This window comes from Simochromis diagramma, unplaced genomic scaffold (genome assembly GCF_900408965.1).
Source record: "Simochromis diagramma unplaced genomic scaffold, fSimDia1.1 OVJJ01000816.1, whole genome shotgun sequence".
In the NCBI taxonomy this organism is placed as follows: Eukaryota; Metazoa; Chordata; class Actinopteri; order Cichliformes; family Cichlidae; genus Simochromis; species Simochromis diagramma.
In genome coordinates, this window is record NW_024386908.1 from 12,248,115 (window position 1) to 12,273,355 (window position 25,241).

General features: G+C 40.7%; 1 protein-coding gene across 3 annotated transcripts in view; it reads right to left on the reverse strand.

The window, feature by feature from the left end:
- anks1b (ankyrin repeat and sterile alpha motif domain containing 1B) overlaps positions 1–24,686 on the reverse strand; it is a 264,035-nt gene extending 239,349 nt beyond the window's left edge. Inside the window, exon 1 of one of the 3 annotated variants that reach the window (XM_040035435.1) lies at positions 24,035–24,686. In XM_040035435.1, the coding sequence (XP_039891369.1) occupies positions 24,035–24,165 (131 nt within the window). In that variant the 5' untranslated portion in view covers positions 24,166–24,686. The remainder of the gene's footprint in view (positions 1–24,034) is intronic. The other 2 variants (XM_040035437.1, XM_040035436.1) reach the window with 2 other exon arrangements.
- Between the last annotated feature and the right edge of the window lie 555 nt (positions 24,687–25,241).

Below are 25,241 nucleotides of genomic sequence, written 5' to 3' on the forward strand. Positions count from 1 at the left end.
GAACCATCTCATCCTCAGGCAGTCATAGATACAAACACACTCATTCATATGAAAATATTATCTCTCTTTCACTTATTAAGTAAAACTACACACAGTGTATCAAATTGGCTGAAGATTTTGTGTCTCAGAGAAACCAAAGTAAACTACAAAGAAGTAAATAACTCTACTTTAAAGCAGAGAAATGTGGCTCGCTAAAATTAAACCCATAAAACCTTTTTTCCCATGGCAGGTTTGAGGAACTGGTGGCATTTCAACTATCAACAGGTCGTTAGTTTGTATCATCATTCAGCTCTAACAGTGTAATTTAAGTTTCACACTGCAGAATTAGAAACTGAAGAAAGAATTTGTAACTTGAAGTAAGTAAGTAAGTTAAACCCGCATCTCTAGAAAGTAAAACTTAGACTAATAGAAAAACTGCAACAAGGTTGTGTCATTTGGTTTTATTTCTGCAAACAGCAGTGCCATAGAGCTGCTTTTTTACTATGTTCTAAATTACCTCATAATCGACTTCTAATACAGTTACCATGAAAGTGAGATTTGAGAGTGAGATTTATCTGATCACTATCTGATTTATATATTGTGCTCTCTAGCGCCGCCAATAACTCTGGTTACAGAGTAAAACTGATGTTAATAATATCGCGGCTTTTGGACGCTCAGTCAACAAATCACTCTGAAAAATGAAATTAAGTTATTTGGTCTCAAAACTAGTCTGAGGGTACTCGTCTGTATCAGTGTATTAAGGAAATAGTTCATCTTGAGTGAGGTTAAATAAATATATTTATATCGTTATTACAGTATAATAACTTTTTCCAAAGAAAACAAAATGCGATCACTTCCTGCCAAAATGTAGCCTAAAGTCTATCAGATCAATTAAAATGTGCTATTTTTATACAAATATAAGATGTTAATTAACAGAGTTTAATGTTGGTTATAAATGCTTTCTAACTTTAATAAAACTATTTTAAGTCTTTTTCCAAAGTTAAGCTAACGAACAGCTAGCAGCAGGTTATTGCAACTAATGAGTAAAATTCAGCCAGAATCACTTTTAGTCATCACTTCTTGCAGCCAAATAGCTTGCAATTGTATTCTCTTTCTTGGGATGGATTAGATAAGAATATAAATATCTTACTTCTGTAGTATAAAGTAACAAGTAGCAGTCAGTTTGATTAGCTTAGTTAGCACTTTAGCACGTTAGCTTTTTATGATACTGTTACTGACAGTATCTCAAAATCTGAAGTTAGTTGTCTCAAAATTTTGAGTTAATTCAAAATTTAGCAAATGTACATTTTGAGAAACTTGGAATTTTGCTTCATTAAATTAAAATTCTTATTTACTGATAGCAATAAATTAATTACTTAAAAAAAACTGTAGTAGAGGAAAGCTTCTAAAAAAAAAAATTAATAATAATCCTTCTTTTTCCAAAGAAAACAAAAATGTGTCTGCATCCAGTCAAGAAGTTGCATGCAATATAAATCTCATGTGATTTATAAATGCACCACATTTTTAAATTCGTTTAATCCTAAACTAATCTAACCAACTTCGAGCACTGTTTAGCCTACTGTAACGAAAAAAAAAGTCCAGCTAATCACACTCAGTTATACCAAATTAAATTCTAGTCTAGCCTTGTTTTATGAAAATAAAGGACAATATTGGCAAAGCTTCTTTTTGTGTCAGCAAGATGGCAAACAGCATGCCATGCCTGTGTTTGACAGCAGTGGAGAACGACAGGAAGAGTAAACAAACTTGTGCTGTAGCTAAATGTCTTGAACAGACAGTGTGTTAGTGTTGCTGAAGAGGAAGGAAGTCGTCAGCACCTACCGGAGCAAACTGACATTTGCAGGTACATTTATATGCTGTTTAATGTGCTGCAGCAGAGCAGCTAATTAGCTTTCTAGCCTGCAAAACTGAATCAGCAGTGCACTTTCCCCCAGTGAACGGAGAACGGGTTGAATAAAGTGTCCGTCTACGAGTTTAATAAAGTGACGGTGCCCTCTAGTTTTTCCATTAATTGGACAGGATACAGTTATATTCTTAAACATTTAAAATATAAATTTATTCCTTAAGGGTTCTTTTTTCCCCCCCTTTAACAAAGGCGACTACATGAAAAATATTTTTAGAAAGAAAATATATATATTATATAAAATTATTTTAGATTATAATATCAATGACATTTCAAAGACTATGGATTTTCAAGTAACATGCCACAACCGATTCCACCCACATTAGTCTATGCTGCCACAGTCGCACACAGGTTATACAGTCAGGTCCATCGTTTGTTAGGAGTTTTGTATTTTGCCTCTGTACACCACCACAGTGGAGTTTAAATCAATCAATCAATCAATCAATATGTGAATCGAGTGCAGGCTTCTGACTTTAATTAGAGAGGTTAAAAATTAATATTTTAACTATAAAAAAATAATTTGACAAACTAATTAGTACAATTTTAAAGACATGAACTGCTGTTAATGCCTGGATAAAAATCCTTTGCAGTCACCAACTGCAGTTTTGAACCCATGGACGTCACCAAAATTTAGCATTTCCTTCCTTAAGATGTTCTGTCATCCCTTCAATGCATTTGCTGCTGGAATATCCCATGTCTTTGCCCTGAGATGCTCATGGGTTGCTTTTGCATTATCCATTGGGTCATTATCCATTTGCGCTGTGAAGTGCTGCCCCATCAGTTCTGCAGCAGTTTGCTAAATCAGAGCAAGGACTATAGCTCTGTTACTGTCACAATTCACCCTGATACCTCTATCAGGACTCATGTCATGGACACAGTAGTGGCACAGTTTCACTGGCAGCCACACATGGCCATTGCCTCCGCCGTGTTTGACAGATGATGCAATAAGCTTCAGATCTGGTGGCTGGGATAACCGCTTCAATGATAATAATAACAATAACAACAACAACAACAGTGCATCAATGGGAAAATTAGATCACCTTGACTCAGCTATCGCCATAAACTTTCACCATTGTGAATTCCTGACACCAATGTCCATTGGCACAATTCTTCTCCATACTTCACTCTTCCCAATGTTAAGGTGCAGGTTAAACTTGATTTTATGTATCCAAAGAGCCTTCTTCAGAGCTGTGCAGATTTTTTAGAACTTATAGATGTTTTCTGGGAAAGTCAAATCTTGCCTTCTTTATGTGGAGTGTAACCAGTTTGCAGCTCGTTGCAAACCCTCTAGATTTACATTCATGAATGCAGAAGAAGTTGCTTTTCTCTGCAATTTACATTCATATCCACTTGTTTTTTCCCATGCACTGATGGCCTTCTTCACTTGTACAGACATCTCTTTGGGCCTTATATCAAAAAGTCCAGTGAAAAGCTTTGAATTGGCTCAAGATAGCATCTCTACTTCATCTGTCATAAAAAAAAAAAAAAAAAACTAAGTAATGGACCTCACCTCAATGAAACTTCTTTTCAGCTAGTGGTCCAATTAACTTTGAGCCTCTGAAAATGAGAGACTGTGTCTGTAATTCCTACACAGTAAATGCAAACTTCTACAGTAGAGATGTACAGAGGCAAACTACACAAATTGTCTATATCTACCAGATTATGGACTAAACTGTATGAAGTCACTCTATCGTCTACCTTTTATCTGTCACTCATAAAAACAATGCTTCATTTCAGTAGACTGACAACCTAAACTCTGCTTGCATAACGTTGAGATTTAGCAGTACTAAAAGTGCTATTACTGGAGTGCAAGCTGACAGACACAAAGCTAGCTGAAGGTATGAAGGGCATTGCGATAATATTTTTTAAACAGACCAGAGGGCTGACACATCTGTCTGCCTCTGTGTCTCTAAGCCTCTTTGTGAGCTGAACAGACTGAAATGTCAGCATTATTAGCTGCTTCAGATGAAGTGTGTGTAAACACTGAAGAGTGAAATGAAACCAAAAACAGTGATACATCATAAAGATGGCAGTGAGGTCAAGTGTGCATTTGAGCAAGAGCCTTTTTAAGAGTTTAAAAGCAGTGAACCCAAGAGGACAGATGGAGCGTCAGCCGTCCAGCAAGAAAAAGAGAGAGGACAGTGACTCAGCTGTGCAGATGGGCCGATAGAGGAATCACGGGAGACGCGCCAAAGAGCAGGACAGAGAAAGGAAGGAGAAAGAAGGGAATAATGGAAGAGGAAAGATTAACGCTAATGAAAAGGGCAGCACTGAGGATGATGAGTCACTGCGCATCTTTATGTAAACCCATTCGCTACTTCACTTCCACTTCAATAGGAGAGGGACTCGTCACTGCAGGTTTGTTGTCAAACACAAGAATCCATCCAAACGGTAAATTAGCACACCTCCCTGCCTAAAATATAAAGGAGCTCACATCACAGCTGTGAAACATGCAATCTTTGTAAACACTGAAGACACTTGTCATTACGGACAGATTTTTGTCACAAACAGCCACAACGCTTAAAATGAGGCTGAAGCATGTGGTGCTGTGCTGAGAGGTGAGGAATGGGGGTAGACTGGATTTCAATGACACCGAGAGTTAAATAAAAATGAATTTTTGCTGTTCCAAGCAACAAAAATGATAATATACATGTATATATTTAAAAAGCTAGTTTTATTTTTCAGCATAACAGACTCAGGAGTAAAAGATGATTACAAAGCAGCTTTCAGAAGGGCTGTTTGCTCTGTAGAACGTCGTTCCAGCAAAACGGCTTATTTGGACATCGATGGAACTTTCTGCAAGAAATCTTTGAGATGAATGTTTAAAAAAAAAAAAAAACTGGTCCAGCTGTGAACATCTCTTCATGTTTATTTCTAAACCAGTATTCATTTTATTCATGTCTTTGAACGCCTGGTTTCCCTTTGCTGCTTCCTTTTGCTGTTTCCACCGAGTTCAGCGTGCGTAAATGACTCCCGCTTGATCCAGATGTTGTGCGACTGTTGTGATGCTTTCAAATAAAATTAGCAAAGCATGTCACTTTGCTTAATTTGAGTGAAAATGTCAACATCAGCGACAGTAACGATGATGAGATGTCATTCATCACACACATTCGTGCTCAGCCAAAATGATAATTACTCCTAATTTTTTCATAAAAGTCCCAATTAACAGCTGAGCTCTTTTACTGTAGTCAGAGGCTGTGGCTTTGTTTAATTGGCATCGTAACCCATGAAGACTTATACCCAGCTAACAAAGCAAAATGACTCAGACTACATGCTACTATGTTCACGAACACCAGAAGATTTATGCTATCGATTCATCCACGCTGTAAATTAATAAATGCAAATCTAATCTTGAGCGTAAATTTGGCATCTTCCATTATGAGCTGTAGGGGTGGTTGTTTTTGCCAAACAATCCATCTGCTGGCCATGTTTTCAAATCTGCATATGAACTGATTTTTTTCTGACATCTTTTAAAATGTTAAAGCCAAACTATGAATGCATTTCAAAATACTAGCACCACTGTATTACAAACTATTAAGACGTCTTATTTCCAGCTCATTTCCTCGTAGCTACTTGGCTTCTCTCCTTCTCTATTAACACCTCTTTATGTCTGCTGACTGATGAGCTGTGGGATAAACTTTGAGGTTGTTTGCGGTTGTGTTTCTCGGTTGAGCATATTCGTGGTATTTCTTTGAGTCATCCCGGGAGTTCCCCTGCACACTTTTTTGGCAACGACTCTTCTTTGTCTATCATGCTTCACTGATGTTCACTCCAAAAACGCAACCAGCTATTAACCAATTTGGTTAACACTGTTATTTATTTAATAATATTTAAAATCTATAAGATTCACCAGCAGATCACATGTCATGTGAAGACTGTTGGTGATATAAATCCTCGAAGCACCTACCCTTAACAAGTTGTTACCTTGCTAACCACCAAATAGCTTTTTAGTATGATTAACATACAAACATAACAGAAGCACCTCTTGCCACTAGGCAAGGCACACATCTGCTTGGAGCCCCAGGCCAGTGCTCCCCCCTGCCTAAAGGGTCACCAGACATAGGAAGGGGTAAGGGCCAGCTGGTTAGTTGCAACTTTGAAAATAAATAAATGAAGTGCCTGTGTGGCCCGCTATGTAAATTCACATATTTGAAGCGATATTTTGACATTGTGTATTATTCTTCAAAATCAGTGCTGTTAATTATGACTGACATAAGCTAAAATACTGGATATTGTTCTAAAACCTCAAACCCTTTGTCAAGTGTGTGATGTTGTCAACTGTCAAGGACACAAAGCCTCTAATGCAGAAGGGCAACATGGCAATGCATATTAGATAATCTGCCTGCCTGCCGGTTACAGTGACGCACATACGCAGACACGCACAGGGGCAGGGGGCATATTGACAAAATGTCAGTCTCTGCTGTCTGACACATTTCAACAGCCCGTTTTCTGTTGTTAATCAGACCACACACACTCTGATAACAAGGCCAGATATTACAGAATCCATACAATGTCCATTTTTTGTTTTGTTTTTAATCATCTCAATAAAGCTCGGTTGAAGTGAAATTTAAATTTAGTACAAGGGCAGAGAGACAGAAATAGACAGAGAGAAAGAGACTAAATGAAAGAGCTGCAGAAGAGGCCTGGTAGAAAATCCATAGCCTGCCTGTTATCTGGACAATAATTGGTTTTCCCCCCTCTGCATCCCCCCCACCCACTCCTCTCACATGCTTCCTTCTCCTCCTCATCATCATCCCTCCTACCCCATCGTTGTCTACCTGCACACACACACACACACACACACACACACACACACACACACACACACACACACACAGGCAGGTAACAAAGAGCGTGGCAGGAGCTCGCCATAAACACATCATTTCCCACATCCGCTTTGTTGCATTTTTGCATTTTTGCACTTGAATGTCGAACAATGAGCCGACGACACCGCGGAGAAGGCTTAGTGTCAACAAAATGCCCCTCGCCGTTTTTAAAAGACACAATGACACACTCGCAAACATGTTGAGCATCAAAAAGGCACCGCACATGCACACACACAGTCAGACACACGCATACATGATTAGCGTTAAGCGTGTAATCAGTGAATGGCCTGATTAGTCGGTTACACTACGGTGCGAGCCAGAGATAGAGACAGAAAAATGAGGGGGTGTGAGGGTGGAGACACAGGGGAGAAGCTATAAAAATCATTTTGTGGAGGAGCCAGAAAGACAGACAGGGAGCAGACAGACACACATGCAAGGCTGCCAGACGCAGACAAAGAGGCAAAGAAGAAGAATGCATCGACCGACAATAAAGGAGTACAAGGCAGCACGGTGGCGATGGAGGGAAGAGAGGAGAAAGAAGGAAAGACACCAGAGGACACAAGCAAAGACAGGCAGGCGTTTAGACAGCCACACACATAATCATACACACAAAGGGTTGGCGCGTAGGTTGAACTCTACGGGGGGCGGTGGGGGGTGGCTCTGCTGTATTCACAAGTTGAAGATTCGGGAGTGCTTACTCAGCAGATTTACAGTGTCTCCCTGTTTTATTGAGAATGAGTCAGAGACGAGCAGGGACGAGGGGTGGAAAGGAAAAGGGAAGTCCTTAAGAGGGTCGGATTTGTACTAATGCTGCTTTTGAACTTCTGGGGAGAATGCCAAGAGACATGAGTGAACAGGCGTACATGCTGGGAATACTTTTTTTTTTTTAAACTTTTACGCTTTTAAAGGGGCTGAAAGTAAGTATTTTAGTTCAAAACATAATACCATTTAGTAGCTGAAGAGGAAAGAGTGAGTCACTGGAGCATCAAGTCCAACTTTTTTTTTTTTCGTCTTTATTAACCAGAAAAAGCACCCAAGCAGGAAGTGTAAGAAATCTGAACAACCATCTGCTCGATGTGGAAGCACAGTTCAATACAATCCATTCTACCTTCACAAAAGTTAGCGCAGATGTCTCTCTGGTGGCTCTGCTTCCATTTTCTGTTACTAATGAGGTAAAAGCAGGAATTCACACAAAAATTACCAACACCATCAAAGCAGAGTAAGGAATAGTTACACATAAAACCAGCAGTTTTGCATCATGATAAAACAGAAACACAATCTGTGAGGAAACTCAGTGTTAATTCAGATATCCACGTGACTCTTTTAAAGCCAGTGGTTACAAATGCACTACCCGTTTAATAGGACATGGTTTTTATACCCATCGCTGCTGATCTGGTAAAAAACCAGGCATGTTTTTAGATGGAAGTGTGCATCAAAATCTTATCATTCCAACTTTTTAACTATGAACAAAATGTTCAAATACAGACTACAGACAGGCTCGAGTCTTTGAAGGCAACACCCTCAACCGCTCAGCGAAAACTTTCAGTTGCAAGACGACTGCACAAGAGGCAAGCCATCTTCTAACAATCACAATCCGGCTCGGACTGACTGTGTACACTCCCAAACAGATCTGCACCAATGAACAAAAATCGTTGGATGGCAATTTAACTGCAAAATGACAAAGGTGCTTTTAAACAGCAATGCAACTAGAATACAACCAGCTGAGTTGAGTCTTCTACTGCACAGAGATGTGGTTGAGCCTATGTCATTTTGCATTTAAAATGCCATCTTACTGCAACTTTGTCACTATTTGTAGAGGAATTTATGAATTTCTGTTAGAAATCTGTGAGGTTCTGTTAGAGCTCTGGATGCAAGTAAAAGTGAATTATTTCTGCAGATGAAAAAAGATTGGAAAAACAGGCAACAGATTTGTGATTTTCACTGATTTATCACGGTTAATTGTCTTATCACCACAAACAGATTGGACACAATGGCCGACTTTACCCCATTCCATTATAAACTGATGGCAGACTGATGTTAAACCCGGTTTCAATCTTTGAAGGAGCCATTTCAAAGGCAATCGGTGTGATAATGGTTGCAAAAATGTTGGTTTTGCCGCAGTCTCCATGACTGTAACATTAGACCTCACTGAAGTCGTCACTTAAAAAGAAGATTGCAACAGTATACTAACCGCAGATCTGAGTATACAGCTACAACAGTCTAAACGGATTGCTAGCTACATCTGTGGTTTAGACTGCTAAAAGAAATAAAGGCAGTGGGTTGAAAAGCTCAAAAATTCAAGAGTCCTCTTCCAGTTTACCAAAGCAGTACTGTAAAAATGTTGGACAGTTCAAAAGAGGCTCAAATTCAGTGCTGTAAACCGACAGATATATTCCTTCTGTAATTCCATACATTCTTCTTTTAAAACCGCACACCTGCATTACCCATGATGCTAGCTGTGACTAACATAGCCTCAGACTGCTAGCTTCAAGCTGATGATAAGAGAAAGCTAAAGCAGTGTCCAGAGCCCAGATATTTTTCTTTTTCAAACTTCACAGACATTATGCAACTCCCTTGGGCACTTTTTGCTCTCATATATAGTTAGAATCTGATCTGAGACTGTAAACTTTGAAGTGTTTTATCATTAACATAGCTATAAACATATTAGCCATGTTTTAGAATAGCATAGAAAGGCCTTTATTCTCATGCTACATGTACAATGAAATTGTGGTTGCCAGGAAAAAACATTTAAAGGAAAAACAAAGACAAGACAGGGTGTCATGATGCAAGGGGGGTCTTCTCACAGATATATATGTATATACTTATGAGGAAAAAAAAAACAATTGACAAAAAAGTAAGAAGCAGAGAAGTGGATGGAAAGGAAAAGTTGGGGGAAAAGAAGGGAATGAGTCAAAGGATGTGTGCAGGTTACAGTTCTACTTTGCAGACCTGTCCCTCAGGGTTGCCAGGTGTGTGAATGCATAACATGCACTGCCTGAACCCATAGACATATCACCTTCATACCCAGCTCCAGACCTTTCTATCATTCCTTCTCCTTCCTCCCACACACAAAAGCCTTTTACCCTTCCAGATATTTTTTTCCATACATATTTCTCTGTTTCCTTCCCATTCTTCTTTTTTTCCAGGGAGGGGGCTGACTACCTCCTCCAAGGACTCAAGGAAAAAGCAAAACACAAAATCCTTCCCTTCCCCATCCCCCGGGTCTCTGCCTTTTCCCCAAAATAATGCACCACAGGCAAACCTAATCATGGCAAAGAAAGCTTTTTGGGATACTGATTTGCCTTTCCATCAGTCAAAAGAATCTTGCACTTAACCATCATGCATAAAACAATCTGCAGGATAATTCACACCCGGCTGCTTTCTGAGCCTCGGTGCTTGTAGGAGATAAGTGAATTCAGAATTTAGTGGTAGTGGAAAGCAAAATGAGGACTAGGTGAATGATATATTCTCCATTTTCTTTTAAGGGTTTAAGGCCAGCTGAATATTTTATAATTTTTTTTAGAAGACTCATTCATCACGTAGTTCACATTGGCCAGGGGACTGTTGGAATACGAGGGACGATTCTGTGGCGAGAGAGAGTTATGGAAGGAGTCCAGATATCGGGGCTCATTATCAAGAAGATGGAGAACGCTGGTGATGGAGTTAGAAATGTATGGGAGAAGAGAGTTGAATTGCAGGCACCAGATGAGGCTCCATCTGCATTCAGAGTGGGGTTAAGTAGGAGAAGTTGTCACCATCGAAAAACGAATATAACTTTTTGAATTTGCTGGTCAACTTCTTCAATAAACTTTTAAAAACTTTGAAAGTCCAGTCACCTCTTATGGGTGGAAGTAAAACTGCGTTACAGAACTAAGTTATTATCTTATGTCATCCAGGCTTGACCCTGGGGTGGGTGACACCTACATGCTCTTTGTTTTGAGACTGTAGAGTGGTTACTGCTGATGTTGTAATTAGATTTTGCACATATATCTCTAGTCTCCAGAAGATGACTGATTTGGTAGCATGTGAAGGGTCTCCTCGTTACCCAAAAAGTGATAAAACTTAAAAGCTTATTTACATAAAGGAGCTGCATAATGCAAAGTAAAGACCCTACAATAATTCTGAGAAACCATCCAAACTGACCCCCCTAGCAAGCACTTGGAGAGAGCGGTAAGGAAAAACTCCCTTCTCACAGGAAGAACCCGACGGCAGAACCAGGCTTAGGGTGTGGCAGCTGTCTGTTGTGACCGGTTAGGGTGAGGGGAGGAAGACCGGATGAAAAACGCATTGTGGAAGGGAGCCAGAGATTAATGATAACTAATAACTGAACATTTTTAAATAAGCAAACATCAACATGGTCTTAAAATATCATTTGGGGTCATGCATTTCACTGACAGCTAGTTTGCGCAGATTACCAAGAATTTGCATTGCGCTGTATATCATTTCTTGCATCCGCTCAGGGTCTTTATGGTTACAATGCAAGGCACACCCTATCATTCTTCACTTCTATTTCAAGTGTGAAAACAGCAAAAGCACCAACAGTGTACTAAAATAACCCTCTGACACAAAAAAAATTTAATACATTTAACTAGGTAAAGCTCCATTATTCTGCCTGTCTAAAGTTTAACTATTAATAAACCACATCTGATTACAGGTTCTATATTATCACAACTACAACATATGAAAGACTATTGTACACAAGGACACCCGAGTCACTTCTGGCCCACAAAATCCAACGTGTGTGTCGGTTATGTGTGGGTGGATATGGAAAGTATACAAGTGCCTGAATACATTATATCTGTATGTACAATGATGATGCATCTACCAGCCGGTAGCACATCACACACTGAGTGCACCACTTTTGTGTTCCTATGTGACACAGAGACCATGAGAGAAAAAGACAATAAAAAGGCAACTGTTGGCATCCTTCTGGGAAATGTGTGTATCCCATGGGAGGCTATCAGCTCAAGGTAGTTCACTTCCTGGTTGCATTCCCTCACAGTTAGCACCAAGGAGAGGAAGATGAGTGGGGAAGCAATTACACACCATCACAGCCAAGATAGGTATTTCTGACACACACACACATACACGCGCGTGCGCGAACCATAAACTCATCACACATACAGGTAAAGGCCAGTGTTATCCACACATATGGTGACAAATTACATAAGACACCTGTGAGAAGCAATATGCCAGGAGAGCACACAATCTGAATTCATATTTAATATTCATACAGGGTCTTTTTGTGACAGGCTGGGGAGGTGTTCAGTCACACACTAATCTGAGGTGATTAGCTGTGGGTACGTGTGTGTGCGGGGGTGAGAAAGAGAAACCGAGGGAGCGCAGCATAATTGGGAAAACTCCATATTTGCATAGACTGGAGATGAAAGAGTTTCTGGAGTTTTTTCATCAATGAACGTGCTAAAGAGCGGTGCAATAGGCTTGAAATCACACTCTACCGCTCGCCTTCTCCGTGTCATTTCATATGTATTTTTCACATGTGCGCTTAGTGCATGTGTGTGCACACAGATAATGTGTACATTAGTGGTGAACATTCATGTTTCTTTAATGTCTATTCTTATTTATACTGCAGTTGAGACACGATATCGATCTGCACCAGTTCTGAGGGATATATATGATTATAAAACAAAAATCTAGACACATTACTAAATACATTTAAATGTAAATACTACATTTTTCATTTTGTACACAAACACACACAGCATATGGTACTGAAAAAACAAAACAAAAGTATCTGTTGAGTATACTACAATAGCAGAAGTCCTTCCCCAAATTGTGGTGTTAAATTAGGAAGTGCAATACTAGGCTAAGACACAAAATGAAGAAGAGTTAGTTTTACAACTTCATGTCTGTAAAGAATATTGTAATTCTAAAAACTAAAAAAAAAAATAAAAAAATTGTGCGACGACATTTGAACCAAAGCTTCAAACAGCCTCATTCTGTGTTGTTATCTAACCACATGTAAATCTGGCTCTCAAGCAAAGCTAGTGCCTAGTTTACCTAATTTTCACAGTTGCAATGAAAATGCCAACTGGAATGTGTAAAGAGGTTTTCGGTTCCTGAGTGCTACTGTCAAAGGTCTAAAGTTTGCAGGTCTATTTGGACAGGAGCAGACAGGAGACATATACAGTAAGTACAGCAGGCCAAAAATACCTAAAAGCAGCACTGCCAATTCTAATGGATGTTTACAAAAGAACTGAGGATTTACTTCCAGAGCAGTGGTTTCGATCATATGTCTCACTGTCTGACGCCTAGTTTGAAAAAACTAAATGTTCACGCTTTTAACACCAAAAGCACCAAAGATACTGAATATATGCACAAACATTTAATTTAAAAGCTCCATAAAAAAAAAAAATCTATGTCCAAAGTAGTTCAAACCAACAAGACACACGCTTACATGCATAATTTCCCTGCAGTGCCCTCCAGCGTAGCCCTTGCCCTAACCACATAACAACATTAGCATTTCTAGCCCTCTTCTCTCCACATCTTATCTACTTCAAAAGCAGCGCTTCATTAAATACTGCCATCTATCAGAGAGCGGGGAGCCGAGTGGAATGCGTGTGTCTCCACAACACATGCAGTGTTATGTGGGGTCACACACACTTGTAGATTAGTGTGACAGCCTGGACGTCACACCTCTCCCCCCCACTCGCCTCTCCTCTGGCTGCTGCCTGTGTGTCTTCTTCACTCAGTATCACCGCGTTTTGCCCTTCAAGACGAGACTCAACATGACCAGAGGGGCAAGTGTGCAAAATCTACTTATGTAAAGGGGAAGTCGTGAAACAATTAAATTAACTCCTGGTAATGGATTTAGCATGCGTTACATTTTTTTCATGACATATTTTTATAGAAAGTTTACTTGAACAAATAACTAATCTTCCAGCTGGCGGTGGTTAGCAGTGTCGCTTCCCAGAAAAAAGGTTCTGGGTTCGAATCCGCTGGCCGAGCCTTTCTGTGTGGCGTTTGCATATTCTCTCTGTGCAAGTGTGGGTTCACTGGCAGTCAAGGGCAGTGAAAGGAAGCATGTTAGGTTAACATTTGAGTCTTAATTGAGAGTAGGCATGAACTGTCTGTCTCTAAGCATTAGCCATGTGATGGGCGAACTGTCAAAAGTGGGCACTGGGATAGGCTCCAGTCGATGGATGAATTTTTCTTTCATCTCAGGCTACATTATGTTTATGTATTTAATATGGAAAGAGCCCAAGTGTCCCAGACTAAATCTAAATCTAGCACATCTTGTTGCCAAATTTGTAATTAATAACTCACTAAATCCCCAAGAGTGTACTCGGGCCCAAAGTTGGCCCGATCCCGCTAACCAAAGCTAGATCTCAGCCAGTATTAGTCCTATCCTGCACAGCCAAACTCAAATCAAATCTGGCAGTGATACTACTGTATATTTGCCATCTACTGCCAAAAACACTGCACTATTTTAGGTCTGATTCAGTACTTATCATCTCTCTGCTGAGGTGAGACAAGGTGAGCCTATCATAGCTTAATTACTGTGCACATAATCTTGATTCGTTTCTGCACAATATTAACTTTATTTATGTCCATTTCACTTTCTTAACTTTTTTGCCATCATGTAGTTACAAAAATCCAGTGCAGCAAATTGTCATTAGGCCAGTTTGGAATGTGCGCATGAAGCACATTTTTTGCTTGAGATCTCAAAAATGACCTGAAACTTCGATTTTTTCTTTTATATTTCTCCATTTCTCTAATCTCATTTTCATTATGTTGTTACACACTTCACCATCAAATTGGAGTCAGTAAGTGTCAGGATAAGTGCTTAAGTTCAAGTGGGAACAGCTGTAGTCTGAACACATCTTAACAGATCTAAATCAACGGCACACTGCAGTGCTAATTTACTTATTCATAGTGCTGGTGCAAAGCTGCTAATTCTTAATGCTCAATTTTTGTCTCTATTTGCGGTTTAGCATGTAGCAATCATCATCTGGAGAACACAGCTTTGACACATTTCTCTACACCACTTTATCACCGTTTCACCGGGGACGACACAATGCTACATTTCCTCTTCGAACAGAGGACTCAACCAGGACAACACTAATAAATCCCAGTTTGTACTTGTAGTGGCAGGCGGTGCAGCGGATTCCCCGAATTCCCCATTTGCCACCGTCAACCAACACGATGTTGCACCGACGAATGATGGGTAAAAGATGCTCCTACATACTGATAACAGATGTAGAGCGGCATGAGATGCGAGTCAGAGAAAAAGCAAAAGAGACATAGAGAGGGGGAGGTGGTTTTTGATAAGATAGGAGAAGGTAGGGAGCAGAGGGAGGAGAAAACAATAAAGGACAACAGTAGGGAGGCTTGATCGTCTGTCTCTGGAGTGGGATAGAGGGAGGAGAGAGATTGTGGAGTGGAGTGAGTGATTGAGAGGAAGCCAGGAAGATATTGACAGAGAATCCAGGGCACCAGATGGAGTGAGCGAGACAAAGGGGGGAAAAAGAGCTCGGAGACTGAGAAAAAAAGAGATTTGAGACAAAAACCAAAGATTTAGATAGAGAGAGGAACAAAGGCAGACAGAGGCTTAGAGTGCAGCAGAGAAAAATCCAGTGTGTGTCTGTCTGACTTAGTGAATATGGAGGTCTCAGTTTCTTGGCAGAGCGCTGCAGCAGAACTTGGCCCGGACCCTAATGGAGATGTAAGAAGTCTCTGAGTTTGATCTCTCTCACACACACACACACACACACACACACACACACACACACACACACCCACACACCATCTCAATCAGTCTGGCTCCGGACAGCCTCAATGCACTGACACCACAGTTAAACCAAACTTAAGCAAAACTTCACTATATAAGTATAGTGCGTAACACAAACGTAGCAGCTTTTCAAGGTCGTGTGGCAACTGAACTTTTTTTTCCAAAAGTAAATACTGACTAATTAAAGTAATAAATAAATACTTTTTGTAGCACATATAAGCTTCATGTGGGAACATGTGGGAAAATAAAATCCCAGTAAAGGTTAAATATCTGATTTGGTTGCCAAAATATCAAGAAACAGTGTTTATTAAAGGGAACCCCCTAATTTATGTTTTTTCTCCCACTAGCAAACTATGACATCACTGTTGGATGCAATTACAAGAGCGACCAGAGACCCATTTGACCGCAGCCAGTCTCACCCATTAGTGGTGCTGGGTGTGGTCAGAGGTGAAGCAGGTTGAATCTATGAGACTCAAACAGTCTGGTGCTAATTACTCTCTAACCATGTTCATAGCTGCATTCATTTGTTTCTCTTGCTTTGCCACAGTAAAGCGTAACAGTAATTATAGAAATATGAAGGCAAATGTGTGGTTTTCATACATTTTTCCATAATTAAATTTAAAAAATGAATACATTAAAAAATAAATAAAAGTGCTTTCTAAAAGCACCACCGGTCATTGCCTCGCGGAGTGATACGTACTGTGCTTCAACATAGTATTACCGTGTTATGTGTGCATAACCTCTTAGGTTTTGTGGATATTATACATGGTTATGCTGAGGATATGTCAGCCAATTTCCACTGGAAATGCGTTTTGGTTAAACTGTCAGCAAGGAATTTGTACTGTTAAATTTTTATATAACTTTAATGCACATAAAAATAAAAATAAAAACAGCTGCTTGTTTAAGTGAAAATACATTGATGGGTTTTTTTGGTTTTTTGCACTAATAAAGTTGTGGAGTTGTAAAGTATTTTGTCTAGTGTCAATTATATCTCCAGTTATATCATTATCGCAAATTTTCAAATGTATATCGTAATAAATATTTTTGGTCATATCGCCCTGCTCTAATTGTAATGTATTATGATAGTTACACTAATATAATACCTGGCATCTTTTGGAAGAATAACCTTCATACCACCAACAGGATTCCTGCCATTTGCATGTAAATCCCTTTAATATTTGATCAGTAGCAGCAATTGCACACATCAAAAATTGTTCCTGGTCTAATTAGCATTCGAAGCAAACATATTCAAACCATAATTTTGACTGGTAAAATTTTTAATTACAAAAACGTATAATTCAGTTTGCACAAAATTAACAATTCATTTCTAACAGCGAGAAATGCTCCTTTCAGATGTGTTTGTTAGAATGTCAGTTTTTTATTTCAGCAATTAAATTCCTACTCATGCGATCATTCGAGACATCAGCAATTTTTCATCAATAGAAATCTAGATAATAAAATAATAATAATTCTGGCCAGCTAAAATTAAATTATTGACATGTTGCTTAAATTTGAAATCTAATTTCATATGTTTTCAACACAATTACAAATCAACCCAGATTGTTTTTTGTTTATCATCCAGTCACAAGTGCTAATATATTCAGTTTACTATCATATTTAGTAATGCAAGCACAGCTATTGTTTGCAAAAAGACACAAATCCAATATAAAGTCAATAAGATCAACTGTTCTCAATAGCATAACTATATGTTCTAGCTTTATATGGTTATATAACTATTGTGGGATTTAAAATTTTACCCAAATCTTCTAAAATATCTTGCTAATGCAATTCTATAACACCAACTGTGATCATTACAAGAGTATTTCCTTCTTTGTGTTTTCACTGATTCATTGCTTGCTGAGTCTCCCGTTTTCCTGCATTGATGCAGTTTAAAACAAGTGCAGGGTCAGAAAATAGCTCTGTAAATGAAAGATAATCTTTAACTTTAAAGTTAGTAATTTCACTTTTTTATATTATTGATGCCATCAGCACTATTGCCTCAAAGCAAGAAGGTCTTGGGTTCAAATCCACCAATGATTTCTCTCTGGATATTCCTCCTTCTTTCCACAGTCCAGAGACTTCCAGCAAGCTTTTCAATATATGACCTATGAATAATTTAAAAAACTGAGCAGACCAATCAGCACAAGCACTGCTTAAGCCAAGTTCCATACAGCATCTGGACAAATATATCAATATCATATCTGCAACTGGCAGAGTCCAGCGAGTCTCCTCATTTTATTTTTCTAATTTAGCGTCTTGCCTCTTTAAAAATTCAACTTGTTAAATCATTTTTTAATTTACCTGCAGGTCCCTGAAGACCTGCAGTAGCATGGGTCAATGTTATGTAGAACAAAGCCCTAGTGTTGAGGTCTCCATGACAACACACACATTCATGTGATGGGAGTTTCTCCCCGTGAATATATTGGTAATCGTTGGCCTCACTGTGGCTGGATGAATATTTAGGACATGTTAACCAACTGCTTAAACCATATGCACAACAACTAACGACACACAAATACTCTTAAGTTGTGAGTCTGTATGTTTGTGTGTGTGTGCATGTGTGTCTATGTCCTTAAATGACTTGCATTCTCCAGAATTAACCTTTGACCAGTCCAGGTCGCCTGCACCACATGCAGCTCATCAATTCCTCCATCAGCTCTCACTCTTACTGCTCTGCGCACACAAACACACACATCTGTGAATGCTAGCAGTGATTATGCAAGGATAATGGTTATGTCACACACTTAAGTCTCACAAAAAGCCACATCCAAGCACAAAGGGGCTGCTATCCACACTTGGGTTTTGGTTGTGTGATTTGCCGTTTCCTGAAACAGAGAGCCGAAGTGCTGCGGCTGTGAAGCAACTTGAGAAAAATAAACAGATTTGTGGGTTTCTTTCTCACTCTTCATCCTCATTGGACAACATGTCATACAGCTACAGACACACACACACACAGAGCCCCATGCTGAGTGCTAAAAAGAGTGATCCGCCTAAAAACTCCAACACAAGCACGGGAAAGAATCAGAAAATAAAAGCCAGGGAGACCGCCTGTGAGGATGCCAATTAAAACAGACAGCCCATACAGGAGGAGTGTGTGCATGTGTGTGTGTGTCCTCTGGGAGTCACTTCTCTCCTCTTATGGGGTGTCTGTTTGCTAAAGAGAAGGGAAGTAAACACACCTATCCCCCACCCCCCTCACAGAAACACACACACACACACAAACAAGAAGGGCTTTCCCCTAATGTTATTGAGTTAGAGCGAGCGAGAGTGAAGAGGGATCATCCGCCATCTGCCGAATCATGAGTCACTCTCTTTGTGCGTATCAGCTTTCAATCACCATCACCCCATCAGAGTCAATACTCTGTCTCGCATGCATTTATCCTCATTTCTTTTTATGAGGCACCGCACAAAGAAAATGATGTGTACAATAACAGCATGTCATCACAAATTCATCTTCAGTGCTAATATCAGCCCATGTGCAACACTGCTTGAAGTAAAAGTACACATTCTGATACTTTATCCCCTCACAGCAGTATCAGGGACTCACACACTATCATTTAGATTTTTTTTTTTTTTGTTCATTAAAAAATAAAGACTGTCAACCTGTTTAAATAAAACATTTACAATGCAGCATCTTACTACTTTAAAGAAGACAGTCCAATATAATATAATATAATATAATGAAGCCTTGTTTTCGTATTCAAAAATACTCCAAACGGCTCTTTAATTTATGTTGCTCACCCCCAAAAATCAGCCTTATGGAAAAAGTTGGGGTTTTGCTGTTTAGAAATATTGGCCAAATGTATTTAAACCAGTTATTTTTTGCTTTCTCTTCCTTTTTAAGTTCCAATTTCCTTCGGGGCCAACATTCGGGATCAATAAAGTTTTATTGAATTGAACTGAATAAAAAGGAACTATCCACAAAAAAAGAAGAAGCCACCTTCAGAACTTAGCATTGCCATTATCTAGAGATAGTTCTGCTTTGGGGCATTTGATACGCACAGAAGCTGCTTGTCTACCACTATTGAATAACACGTTAACTACATACGTGGCGTGATCAGATTAGATGCTAATGCTCCAACAGGACAAAAATGCACAGCTTCAGCGAAATATATGAAATGAGGACCAGCGCAAACTCTGACAAGTGAAGCTGGCATGTCACAAGTCCAACAAAAAAATGCACAATGAGTAAGGTAAAAAAACACCAAAGAATAGGTTTAAAAGCCAGAAACCAGGACATGGCATTTCATATAAAAAAAAAAAAAGGATATGATAAAAGGTTTTGTCTTCTCTGAACAACTGCCACAAAGAGGAGGCACATTTGTTAAAATTAGACATTGGCCACTCTGAGTCACTGGCTTGGTGTCAGTGCCAGGACTGATTTGATTAAGCAGCTCAGCTTTCAACCAGACATGACCAATCCCCGAGGTCTGTTTTTCATATTCACAAAACTCTGATGTGCCACTAATACAGGATCTCTGTAAATTATGCAACATTATGTAACGTAAATATTACAAGGACGTGCAGCTGTAAGTGTTTCGGGGATGGTTTTTATTATTTATTGTTCCCTCCCAGCACAGACAAACAGCCACCGTGTACAGTACGGGTCATCTAGATGAGAATGTGGCCCATTAAAGAGTGATGAGATCATCCACTATTGATTTTCCACCGTGCACGTGTGTTCATATGGAGCACTCCACGCCACAAAACTGCAGCAAAGGATCGCCTTCTCTACATCCTCCTCTAGTGTGTTTATACAGTACGTGTGCGCCTAATGTTCGTGTCCCACTTGGCGGTTTAGTGCGATTCTTTCAGAGGAACCTCATGACTTAGGAATGCCGTGAATGGCTCAGAGGCCTTAAGATGGGAAAGTATGCATCGATTTTGGAGATCATTCCCACAACATTAGCCTGCACTCGCTCCTCCAATCACTATGACCTCTCTGTTGACTCATTCATCTGCTAAAGCACAAAAAGCTCTCTATTAGGAGGTGTGTCACACATCTGGTCACACACACATGACTCTAACAAGACTGCCACATCTGTGCGTGTCTGCGTGTTTGTGTGTGTGTAGCCTATGGGAGTTTTCAGGCATCTCCTCAGGGGCCTGTGTCTTGACTGAATAAAAGTCAAGCATGTGTAACAGCAGACATAACTCACTGAAAATGACCTGTAGACATACAGTATTTCCACCCATAATGCATCTGACTGACCTCGACTTCACCCTTCAAATTAATCATGTTTCATTCTAGCTACTGCGCTTTGTTTCTCATGCTGTAATGACCTAAACACTCCACCTCTTACCACCCCCGCCCCCTCAGTGGAAAATCTGGCTTTTCACCCTTCGATAAATTAAACTCCCAAACCTAATTCATAAAGTAAACACGATACGGAACAATGTGTACAGTTCTAGGACATCAGAGATGAGATACAGACAGTAACAAACTGGGTGTCGTTGTTTAGTTAAATCCCTTTTATCAACACACATTTTTGCAGACAGGATAAAGAAACGCCATCGCCCAAACTAATGTTAATTTACTTTTAAATATGACAAAACGAAGAATCCATAACACAGCACCACGAACAGGGTTTCGGGCATACGGGGCCTAAGGGAAAGTCCACACAGAAACAGAGTAGCAGAGATGCACTAACCAGAAAGCATGGAAATCGAATCAATCAGTCAATGAAATTCAGTGACGTGTAGTGGCGACAACCAAAATAAATATTAGTAATGTGAATTGGGTATATCCCAAGTTAAACTTCTTAAATTTACCAATGTACAACATCCCAACTCTCACCTATGGTCACAAGTTCTGGGTAGTGAAAAGCAGGAAAAACTCCTAATTTGGCAAAGCAACTTAAAGCCCAATATCCAGACCTCTTCAGAGAATTCAAGGGGAGTTTTAATTCAACATGATCAATGAGCTTCTTCTGATGGATGGCCGAGCTCAACATTAGGGATAAGGTGAGGAGCTTGGCCATTCGGAAGTACAGCTGCCGTTCCCCAACATCGAAAGGAGCCAGTTGAGGTAATTCGGGCATCTGACCAGAATGGTGCCAGGTGCCTCACAGGTGAGGTGTTCTGGGCATGTCTCACCTAGAGGAGGCCTTGGAGCAGACCCAGGACACGCTGGTGAGATTATATCTCATGGCTGGTTTAGAAGACTTGGATAAGTGATAGGAGGAGGATGGATGGAGGTTATGTTTAAGTACACTGAGTAATCATTTTGTTGAAGTATCCGATTGGCTATCGAGAATCATGTAATTCTACTGGCATCCATAATGACTACATTTCTGGTATCGCGACATCTCTTTTGCAGATACGATCAGCTGAAACGAGTTTCCTGTGTTGGTTGCTTGGCTCAGCATTAGAGATGAGATGATGAGCGCAGACATCCACAGGGAGCTCAGAATAGAATCACAGTGAGAGGGTTTGGGCATCTGATCTGGTTGCCTCCCTGATGCCTTCCTTTGGAGATTTTCCTCACCTATCTAGAGAGACACCCCCAGAACTCACTGAAGAGATTATATAATTCATCTAACACTTCATGGGAGCACTTTGGGATCCCCGAGGATGAACTGGAATAGCATGTAGCTACTAGAACCAACTTTGCGTAAGGAGAAGATAATAAATGTATGGTTGTGTGGATGGATTACTCTAACGAGACAACATCCTCTCCAATTGTGAACGTTCAGTCAGCCGGCTCTCTACTACAGAAGTCTTTTGCCACCAATGAACCAAAAAGAAGAACAAGAGCGAGCAAACAGGTTCACCAACTCCTTCCTCTACCTAAACAAAAATTCAGTTACTTTATTATCTCAGAGAGGAAATTAGCATCCAAAAACAGAAGAACACAAATACATGGGATCAACTAAATGCAGAACATGACCACAGGTATCATAATGAGGAGTGAAGCAAAAATCTGTCCTGTCTTGATCACAACTTGTTGCAGCCAGCGGGGAGCTTCTCTCTCTTTTTCTATTACATGTATTATTCACACAACAAGGGCTGCAGAAATTATCACCAACTGCACATAACAGACACCATGTGCTGTGATTCCTCTCTGTGCTTTTACACTTGGGCTGAATGTCTCAAAGCACGGCTGTCTCTCCCATTTCTTTGGGTTGTGAAGACACTAATCTTCAGATCTGGCTGTCTTCGAATGTAGCTAACGTCTGACTAATTAAACAGAACTTGAATCACGATGTCTCTATTTGAATAAGGACTCTTTAAGACCCTGACAGAGGTGCTGACACCTGTAGTGGACTGGTTTGTCTTCCCCCTGCAAGCATGCGACCTTATCCCAGTCATGAGACGTTCTGCTCGGGAAGCCTGAGGCTGTACTCTTCCCAAACGCCCCCCTTCTTTGATCTCCTAATCACCTGGCTCAGCCTGGGCCCGAAAAGCGAGCAGGGAGCGGCTGCAGGGGCAGGAGGAGGACAATAATAACCACAGCAGTTGCTCTGGAAGGGAGATTTAAACCTTTTTTTGGGGGGGGGGGGTCATTTAAAGGTTGTAGTTTCACGCTACAATGTGATCACGCCCCAGCATACCGAAACTAATGAATTTACCTGTTATGCATCATTCAAGGTTACAAGGTGAAATCTGGAGCCTCTGAACACAGTGCCACCTGTTAACCTGACAACAAACAGCATTTCCTGACACCGCTCACGTACCTCTTCGTGTTTGAAGAAGCAGCCAGTTCGAGTGAAATCCACATCCCCTTTTGTTAGAGGATCCAGTGTTTGTTTACCATTTGTCTTCTCACAAAGAAGCACATGAATGCTGCAGAGCAGCTTCAAAGCCAACTTGGACGCTGTGCCTGTCAGGCCTTCCCAGCATCATGTAAAAAAAATAATAAAAAGCCATGGTGCGATATAAATACCACACCGGCATCAGTTTAGCAATAATAATATTTTCCCGGAAATACCTCATAGCTGCACAAAAACATATATAAAACAGACTGAACTGAAAATTACAAACACTTGCATTCTGTCAGTGTGTGGAACTCTCTCTCCCTCTCTAAACACTCGACCCAGTCGTGGGATCAGCAGAGGACAGGAGCTGACTCCCCATTCAACTGTCACATATCGACAAATTCTGCCTGGGATAACAGGGTGCTGTGTCTAGTTATGATTTGGCCTGATGCCCGTTTGTGTGGCTTTAAAAGTGCACTTTGCTTCACATGCTGGTCTCTGGACTTTGCATAACATTCCTCTTCCCCTCCTGTGTCAAACAGGGTTTTGCAACCGAACACGAAGAGCCCCCTAAACACCCCTATTGTCTCCGAGAAGCCCTGTGGTGGTACCGAGCAGCTGACACAGTGTTCAGTGCGGAGGTCTTTTTCTGCAGCTCAGAGGAGGGCTGGCTGACTGGAGCTGCGGTTTCTTGGCTCATTTCTCGTGCACTGACCTGAGATGAAGCTAAAATGTGCCTAATTTTTACAGTGTACCCCTCCACCCTGTGGAATCCCCTCCAGCACTCCCCCCTCCGGGGTTCCCCGCCCCTCCGGACATTGTTGCGGTCATGGGAAGCAAATTCAAGCAGGCTGCTTACCTTAGTAGGTTGGGCAGAGGGATGGAGCCGGAGCCTGACCCCAGTATTCCCTTCTTTCCGCTCAACAATTTCTCCACCAAGGCGACATTCCCAGTCCGGGCGGCTTCCAGCAGCTCCTGCTCCTTCCCCATCCCGGACACAAGTTTGCAATGACAAGGAAATAGAAATCCAACAAATCTCCCATATACGCCTCCTTTCCTCCCACCCCCGACACCTTTCTTCACTGTCTGGTGTGGGAAAGCATCAGAAAGGATTCCTATCACTGCATGCTGCTGCTGCTGCTGCTGCACGGTGGAAAAAGGTGTTACTGATGCTGCAGATCAGCTCTGGCGCGCACTGCTCTCCTAAGTTCACGGGCATCCACGGGTCCGCTTCACTGCACTTCTCCCCGGTGCAGTGCAATCAGGAGCAGCGGGGAGAACCGAAGCGAATCCCTGAAGTGTGAAGTGAAGAGTAACCAGGGTTTAAAAGAGAGAGGGGGGACAAAAAGGAAAAACAAACTCCTTCTCACTCCCAACTCTCACTCCCCTCCGCTTCTCGTCTCTGACGCTCCTGCCGGTAACAGCCGGGAGGTGAAACTCCATCCGCCGCCACAACAAGCTCTCCTTCCCCCAGCTGCACTCAGCACTCCTCTCCTGCGAACCAAGCGCACTGCCCGGTGCTTTTCTGTGTCGCCTGAACCCCAACGTCAACACACCTGTCGTCAAACACTGGGCTTCCTTTTCCTGCTTACAAAATAAAACAACTTTTTTTAGGTGCTCTTTTTTTATTCTCATCCTAAATTCCTCTACATCTCACACTTGAGTGGTTTTGGATCCAGATGAAGCTGGAAGCCAGCAAAAAAACATCTCCAAATCGAGAACATTAACTGCTGTTATGGGGTACAATAGCTACATTATGGAGACAGAATTTCAGGTTAGGTAGGTTGAATAAATACTGACTTGTTTAGATCTATTTTGAGGCCCGGTAGATACTTTATGACAGTATTTAGGAGAGCAAATTGCTATTTAGCTTTCAATATAAGCAAAGCACAATATGATTATACACCCTAAACAAAGCAGAAGAACTCATTTGGGGCTAATCATTTATACAAATAATCACTATTATTTCTGAGCCATGTTTACTTCTGCTGCACTTATTCCCAAACACATTTACTGCTAAATTAGTACTTTTTTAATGGCCCCCTGGAGTACTGGGTCCCCCCGGG